The sequence below is a fragment of the Octopus bimaculoides genome, chromosome 9 (assembly GCF_001194135.2).
Source record: "Octopus bimaculoides isolate UCB-OBI-ISO-001 chromosome 9, ASM119413v2, whole genome shotgun sequence".
Taxonomy (NCBI): domain Eukaryota; kingdom Metazoa; phylum Mollusca; class Cephalopoda; order Octopoda; family Octopodidae; genus Octopus; species Octopus bimaculoides.
Genome location: NC_068989.1, coordinates 19,914,758 through 19,923,971, shown reverse-complemented (window position 1 = coordinate 19,923,971; position 9,214 = coordinate 19,914,758). Strand labels below are relative to the sequence as shown.

Below are 9,214 nucleotides of genomic sequence, written 5' to 3'. Positions count from 1 at the left end.
TGTTTTAAACTTTTAAATTTATTATGCTACCATGTTATGTTGGATGTATATCTTTCAAAAGTCAAAATATTAAACATTGATTTCCTGAATATATTATTGATGAGTTTATTAATTTATTAATAATATAAAAACACATATATACACATTTATTTGCTCAAGATAATTGAGCACTCAACATAAGTTCAGTTATATATTCTTTTAGAATATTACTTATAAAAGTTATATATATATATATATATATATATATAGCACCTGGAAATACAGAGAGAGAACTATAACATACTACATATGTCTAGTGATGTTTCTGCACTTACAATTTTCTTTGAGAAATTTTTGGTGCAGGTGAAGGAGGGAAAATAAACTTTTCCTATTGTCAATCATTGGTGAGAGTGCAGACCAGCTATGTTTATCATGATAAACTAACAAAAGTACAACGATATTAACCCTTTAACATTCAGGTTACTCTGTCAAATGTCATGCTTATTCATTCACAGCATTTTGAATTAATCCTGCATTATCTCACAGCTTCAGCATTTCAATGTGATTACGTATCTATGGAATGACATTGTAGGATAGGTGTGAGAAGCCAGTCCGAACATAAAACAGGTAGAATATTTAAGAGATATGGCCAGATTAAATGCTAACAGATTAACCCTTTAGCATTCAGAATACTGTCAAATGTAATACTTATTTATTCATACTGTTTTCAATTAATCATGCATTATACTGTAGATTCAAGATTTCAATGGAGTATTACTCTTTTACTTGTTTCAGTCATTTGACTGTGGCCATGCTGGAGCACCGTCTTTAGTCGAGCAAATCGACCTCAGGACTTATTCTTTGGATGCCTAGTACTTATTCTATCGGTCTCTTTTGCCGAACCGCTAAGTTACAGGGACATAAACACCAGCATCGGTTGTCAAGCGATGTTGGGGGGACAGACACACAAACACATATATATATATATATATATATATATATATATACATACATATATGCGATGGGCTTCTTTCAGTTTCCGTCTACCAAATCCACTCACAAGGCTTTGGTCAGCCCGAGGCTATAGTAGATGACACTTGCCCAAGGTGCCACGCAGTGGGTCTGAACCCGGAACCATGTGGTTGGTAAGCAAGCTACTTACCACACAGCCACTCTTGTGCCTATAGTTTATTTTTAGAATATCATTGTAGGTTAGGTCTAAGAGGCTAGATCTGATAGGCTTTAACATAAGACAGGTAGAATATTTGTGCAAGATACAGTTGGTTTAAAACAAAGTTAGAACACACAACCAGAGAAGAAACCAGTATCCCAATAGTATTAACAGAAAAAAGAAAAAAAAAAGATTATACTAACAAGAAAAGTGCAGTGTTTACAGATTTCGATATTATTGGTTAAGTTGCTGGCACAGCTGACAAAGCGTTTAAAAAAAAGCCTTGCAATACTATTCCAACTGTTTTACATTCTGATTTCAAAACCTGCCAGGTTAATGCAATCAACTAATTCTCTCACTTCAAAATAGCTTGTGCGTAAATGAGAAACAATTATTATTAGCACCTATATTCATTCATTCATCAGGGCACATCTTTCAAGCTGGAGGAACCTTTCTCTGCACTCCACTTAGCTTCATTTAATTTAGTGCTATTCTGTTTCACGGGTTTGTTTTACTGGAATGCAAAGCTTGGGTTGGCAAGAATGCCTCTTGGGTACCCAGGCTGAATTTGACTCAGTCCATGGAGAGTAAGAATATCCCAAGGCATCTAGTCCTTTCTTATAATTCAGCCAATCCACCATTCTGATAATTGGTACGTTTCTTTACAAAAAGAAAAAAACCCTGAAAGCATGAAAGGCTAAGTTGACTCAGTGAGATCTGAGCTCAGAACGCAGAGAATCAGAACAAATACCACAAGGCATTCAAACTGATGCTCTAACAACACTGCCAATGCACCACCTTAATGAATGTGAACTAGCAACTTAACTGTAAGGAAGGAGTAGTGACTTACTCAAGAAATTTTAAAAATTAAATAAGTATGGTTGTGTGGTTAAGAAACCCACTTTGCAACCCCATGGTTTCAGGTTTAATCTCACTATGTAGCACCTTGGGCAAGTTTCCTGTTATAGCTCTGAACCAACCAATGCCTTGTGAATGAATCTGGTAGCCAGAAATTGTGCAGAAGCCTGAACTTTTATACCATGAATCCCAGTATGTATTATTTTATATACAATGAGCTGTTTAAGATTTGAAAGGCAAAGCTGGACTAATATGTATATCTGTGTGTGTGTGTGTGTGTATTTGTCCTTCTCTCCTTGACCGCTGGTGTTGGTTTGTTTATGCCCCATAATATAGAAGCTAGGCAAAAGAGACTGATAGACTAAGTACCAGGTTTTAAAAATACAATTACTGGGGTTGATTTGTTTCACTAAACCCTTCCAGATGGTGCACCAGCAATGACTGAAACAAGTAAAAGATATATATAAAAAAAAAACTTGTACTTACCTTTATCAAGATTAACAAGTGCTTTCAGCTCTTTGACAACTTCTGGTGTAACTAAAGTAGCATCAAACCCAAGGAATGCTTCTTTCAGAGCTAAATTTAAATTGTTATCTTTATAACTCTGCAGACTTTTTATATAATCAGGAAGGTGTAAAGCACAATACTCAGCCACCTCAGAACCTAGATGGAAAATAAAATACTATTTTAATACAACTGGCAATATTAAGTAATGATTTCATCTTCTGCATATAAGCATTTAATAAGGCAAGCATGGGCAACCTTTTTCGGGAAGTGGGCTGCATGAGAGATGGTTTACCATCAGGCAAGCTACACTATTAAAAAAAATTCAAGGTAATTTTTCACTGGCATACCATTCAGAAATTCCCAAGGGGCATAGTTTGCCCATGACTGTAATAAGCTAATATTAACACATGCAAATTATGTAATTAAATCTACTCAAACAAAATTGACCAGTAATGTCAATTTTGGAGTAGTGAAGGAACTTGCATGTAGACACTCAACATGTCAGAAACAGCAGCCAAATCTGCCCATACTGTTTAAACAAAATGACTGTATTATATCTGTGAATACACTGAACATCAACATTAATACCATTGTATTATTAATGGCACTATATGCAAGTGAAACACGGAAGGCAACTGAGAAAAATTAAAACAGATGTTTTCCACCAAAGATGTTCCAGAAAAATCCAGAGAATTTCATACCATAATCTTAGAAACAATTCATAAGAAGAGTATCATCACAGTATCTCCAAGACACAATAACATATTGAAAAATATAACTAGTTTGGTCACATTTGGTGGCAGCCAGACCATCAGGAAGGTAGAGACAGCATTGAGATGAACAACTACAGGAGGAAAGAAGAGACAGTGAAACTATGGGCAATATGGTATCATGGTGTTGAATAATTCAGCAAGGCCTGAAAGCAGGTAACAAAGGGAAAACAAGATGGAAGTAATTAAGAACCACCACCCTGAAGAACACACAATATACACCATGACAAGGAAGTGGGGGAACTTAATGTACAATATACGACTAGTTTATACTAAATATTGTACACAAATACGACAATGATATATCAAGGACTCATCAACATCATTTAATGTCCACTTTCTATATCACTGGAAATCATTCCTCTTCCTCAGATCAGATTAGTAAGGATAATAAAAGCTATTATATTCTCCCTTTCACTGACCATTCATATAGCTACCCACCACTTACCCTCTTTTTTACCTTCAATCTTGTAACAGCCATTTATTTATCCTATGCTATTCCTATCTTTATACACTTCCATTACTACTCATGACTCCTTCAGTACCTTCTTGGTCCATCCTCTGCAATTGCCCTCTCTTCTGCACATTCAAATGATCATGTTAGCTCTGAATGAACCAAGACAATGTAGAGTAGGGAATCCTGAAACAAAGCAACCTGACAAGTATTGATGTTACAATAAGATGCATCCAGTGCATTATGTGAAGTGTTGGATAAATGGAGGGATGATGGAGTCAAGAGAACCCTTAGTTTAGCAGAGACATACCCTTTTCGAATGCAGTTTCCATGAAAAATGTACCTAGTACACTCTAAAGTGGTTAGTGGATGTATGGAGACATTTTGGGTCCTGAGAGATCTTTTAGTCTTGTCAAAGACATGGCAACCTCTCTAGTGCTGGTGCCACAAAACATGCAACCCATACACTCTGCAAAGTGTTAGGAAGAACATCAAACTGAAGAAGCCATGCTAAATAAAAAAGAACAAGAGGCATGGCTGTTCTGGCCATACACAAAGTGGCTAGTAACACCAAACAAGAACCAATTCCAGACCATGTCAACCCATCTAACTAATATTTGCATGGAAAGTTTGTCATTAAATGATGATGAGATGATGACAAGGTGTGATTTCTAGTTGGTTGCACAATGATGTAAAGGTTCCCTTATTAGGGTATCTATTATTAAATGTCTTTCCTCCTTACACAACAAGCCCAAAGGCTTCAAGAATTTTGTGCTGCCCTTTCAGGTTTGGTAATTTCTCAAACTCCTTCAACAGACTACAGAGAAATTCTTATCGAAAGCCTCACATTCTAATTTTGAATGCTGGAGATTCTCTGACTTGATCAGCAATTTGAAAAGCTGTGTGAATTACAATGTTCTTTCAAAGATTACGATGTTACACTTATAGAAAATTTGCCTAAGGGCATATTATGCATTAGTTGTTTGCAAATGCCATGTTCAATATCTCATCACTCTAAAAGTTTGGAAACTGGGATTATTTGCACTGCTTCTTCTATTGAGCTCTTCTACCATTACTATTTCCAGAGGCAACCAGTCTTGAATTCTTGTACTATAGCTTTAACAAGAAGAAAGAGAAAGGGGTTCTTTATTAAATTTCATAATCCTAGGTAAAAAGTTGTTGTTGTTTAGCCAAGATCAACTCTGATTTAAGCAGACATGATCATCCAATCTCACATTACCCAATGTGATTTTCCCCTTTTTAAGATTAGTAGAGTGTGATGAGGGACTTTTGGCTGTTATCTTTAACAGGTGAGTGTTCATATAGAGGCTCTCTTGAAGTTGTCATCCATGGCATCTAGAATGAAGTGAGGAGTGGGTGAGAGGCAAGTTCAGAAGGAGAAATGTATTGAGACTGCAGCAAGATGTTCTCATATAAAATCACTTTTGCATATTCAACCAAATGATACTATAAAATATTTATACCTCCATGGCCATCATAAACTGCCAACATAGCTGTGCTGGTTTCTTCATCAAACTCTGCCAAGCAATTGTGTGCATCCTAAATACAAATAAATCAAGTCATTAATAACAGCTTCAAGTTAATATATCTTAAATTTTCTGGGACATGACATGATGATCTTATTGTAATAAGGATAAAACATTTCATTTAATCAATGATCAAGACAACATAATTTTCATGCCAGTTCAACCTGCTTTGTCTTACCAAACAGGTTAGCTGAGTTGATCTGCAAATTACACATTTATCAACATCATATCACCGACCAGGAGATAGACAGGATAATACTTGCTAATTTTTTTTTTAATTATTCTTTGAAACTGGTTTGACCAAAGAACACATCAGATATTTCTGTAAATATTGGTCACACATGACTGTCAAGTAATGATGCTTTTTTTTTATCATTTCCAGCTTTAATTCCATACAATTTGAATGATGGGGGAGAGAGGGAGAGTAAGATAAATGATTATAGTAGTACTAAGCTATTTACCATCATACTAAATTCAAACAATCCAGGATGATTAGCATTTTATAAGTGAATTTTCCTTCAAAATTTTAAATCAATAGAGTATCAAATTAAACAAAAGAAAATGAAATGTAAGGGAAGATATGAATTGAAATTGTCCACAGTAAAAAACAACAAAGTGATCATAACAACAACTATGTAGATGACTAAAGTTTGTAAAAATAAACAGAAAATAAAAGGTAAAAGACCAGAGGAGGTTATTTAACAAACAGCCAAAGCATACTGTAGTAAAGAAAAATGTCTTTTTTTATTTTGACACCAAGACATTATGTCCAAACTATTATTTAAGAATTTATTTTTCTATATTGGCATATACTAGACAGGTTTTGACACTTATACTGCATAATTTCATCTGTGAAGCCCAACATCCCAAGTTCTGTAATGATCACCATTTTCTCATGTACAAATACTATTCACCATTAAGACACATCACTTTTCATTACAATAATTCACAAACCCAGACCACTATAATTAATCCTCCTACAGGCATCAAATGACACTTTCTTTGTCTAGTCACACTTTTAACTTCATATGTAGTTACAAAACTGCCCAATAGATCAATCTCCCCTCATTTCTTTTGTTTCCCCTGTCACAACTATCTGCTTTTCACCTTATGTTACTATGAGTGAACAGACATAGCTTAAAGTAACAAGGATTCTTTCGTTTATGGAACAGAAAGCAAACTCACACTTGCTATCACGATAAATGAGCTTAGAACACCATGAAAAGGTGGCATTAAAAAGGGCATCAAACTGTAGAAACCAAGCCCAAAATAAAACATACAAGCAACACGTGCTCCTCTAACCCACCTGAAAGGCAGTAACTCCAAATAAGAACTGACTTGAATAATATTGTGCTGCCCAACACATGCTGGTGTGGAAAGCAGATGTAAAACAATAACAATATTTTATACATTGTCTTTACAATAAAAGAACTATAAGTTGTCAACAATCCTCAAACCTTTTTTCCATCCCTACCATACTTCTACTATATTTTTACTATAATCCACTCTCAGCAAAAATTATTTAATTAACAGCAAACAACCTGAGCAGTTCCTATAATATCTGAAGTACTAGTTGGTTGTATCAACCTGCTGGATATAACATTGCCTCTTTCACGTATCTTTGATAACATCTTATGAAGTTGCTACCTACTCTCTTTCGCCCAACTTATTGAAGTCACTTCCACGAAGGAACAGGAAGTTTTCTTTTGCTATTAATTAGTATGCCAGTCTTTACTCTGCTGAGCTTGAGGTGTTTGGACTCAAAACCACTCCTCCAAAAAATTCTGTAAAAGTTCTTCTAATCATTATTACCTTGAGAACTATAATGAATAAAAAGGGGCTGAGAACAGAATACAGGGGAATGCCTATCAGTATATTAAATTCTTCGTTAATTCTAACATGCTTACAATAACTATAACTTGGAGATCTATCACTAGCTATAAACTAAAAATATTTCTATTCACCCAACATCTATGTTGAGTTGTCAACTTCCATAAATATAACTTGGAAGTAAAATTACCACACCGAATTTTAGTTTAAAAACCTACTTCCTTTGCAATTATAACATGATGGTAATATGGACTCAGATCAGATTTATCTAATCTGAATGTACTTGCAGATCCCATTTAACTGTAACTCATGTGTCACCTAACTGGCAGCTCTGTAAAACAACAATCCAATATCTCATGCCTGTTTAGCTAGTATGCCAGAAAAGGAAGTGTATAATATTTGTGTTTACGAGCATATTAGGAAGGAATTACAAAATGAATAGTAAGATTTATATACAAACTATGTCAACACGAATAGAAAAATAAGAAAACACAAGTTTGCTTTGAATTAAGCACGACCTAGAATTACAATTTTGACTATTCTTCGTAGTGGGATGAGCCTTGTATTTGTGCAGGGGTTTTTTTCTAGTTGAAAGCACTAACCACTTAACTATGAAGAGCACATTATTCTTGTTCAGCCAGAAACTAAAGCAATCCATTAGAGAGATTACGACTATTGTCCCTTGAAGTTGACTTAACAAAAAGGTCAGTTTCAAATTTAACCATATGTGCAGTAAATATTGGTGGCAAACTGAAATTAACATTCGTTTCTAGTACCATATTCAACTCATGTGGTCGACTGACTGAAGTCAAAACCATGACGGCACAGAAAAAATGGCTGTTTAAGTCATAGAGCTATGTCAAAAGTTGGGTAAGTGAACAAATGAGACTAGTTTCTTAGTACATATCTTGATCAACATTACAAAACCAAGATAAACAGCAAGCTTATCACACGCACAGCAGTTGTGCCTTTAAAATGAATGTTCATCTGGGAAATCGCTTACAGAGCTGGGATTTTTCTTCAAATTTTTATATCACTTTCATAGCAATGATGCCATTAGAGATTTTAAAAAGTTCATTATATTAAACGCGTAATGGTAAATAAAAGCTTCATTAATGATTGAGAAGGATACGCAGTTTAAATCGTATTATGAAATCATACACTAAATGTAAATAAAAATCAAGACCTGGTTAGGAAACGACAATTTACGTTATATGTAAACATATATTGCTTATTCGTAAATAATCGACCGCAACCAACTGAAGTTTCATTATAAACAATCGATAAGGCATTACTGGAATGGGTAATTACGAATCAGACAGATTACTATGTGAATTACATCACACACTATTAGAGGGGCAATTTGATATACAATAATAAATATAATAATAGTAATAATAATAATGTGATTTCTAACAGAGAAGAACGAGATGGCTATAATCAATTTTTCACCAACTACTTCGAGCTAGTTCCCAGGATCCATGCATAGCCACTGTTTGGCAAATGCCCGATGAAATCAATGAAATTCGAAAAGGAGGGAAAACCTACATTTGGGACGGAACAATCGATTCTTAGAAATCTGACATGTCCAACTGAAATGAATTTCAGATGTTACCTAAATAGGAATAACCTTCAATCTAGGAATATCTATACGTGCTACACGAACTTCTGGCACTCGTATATATCGATGTAACTCAAGGGGCTCCATAAATCTTAGCATTTTTATTTCCAATTAAACAAAACGAATAAATAACAAGGCATGATTAGGATAATGCACAAAATTTAAACTGAATTTTTTAATTTACTGATAAATTAAAATGAACACATTAAGGAAGAAATTCACGACCGATCCACCGTGATCGATACAAAAATTAGAGGTTACATATTAAATGCAAGAACAATTTTTACAGGTGTGTATGTATGTATATATATATATATATATATATAAAATTATAATACAGGGTATCAAGAGATACCACCACGCTGAAAAAATAGCAGTCAAATCCTGACTCTAAAACCACAAGGGTATCAAGAGATACCACCACGCTGAAAAAATAGCAGTCAAATCCTGACTCTAAAACCACAATTGTGGTTTTAG

At 34.6% G+C, this 9,214-nt stretch overlaps 1 protein-coding gene across 2 annotated transcripts in view; it reads right to left on the bottom strand.

Annotated features, from left to right (window-relative positions):
- The window catches only part of LOC106876200 (uncharacterized), a 42,877-nt gene that overhangs the window by 31,440 nt on the left and 2,223 nt on the right, over positions 1 to 9,214 (bottom strand). For both annotated transcript variants that reach the window (XM_014924657.2, XM_014924658.2), the window contains exons 2-3: positions 5,224 to 5,299; positions 2,495 to 2,671 (exon numbers count right to left, since the gene is read on the bottom strand). In XM_014924657.2, coding sequence (XP_014780143.1) covers positions 2,495 to 2,671; positions 5,224 to 5,299 — 253 coding nt within the window. The remainder of the gene's footprint in view (positions 1 to 2,494; positions 2,672 to 5,223; positions 5,300 to 9,214) is intronic.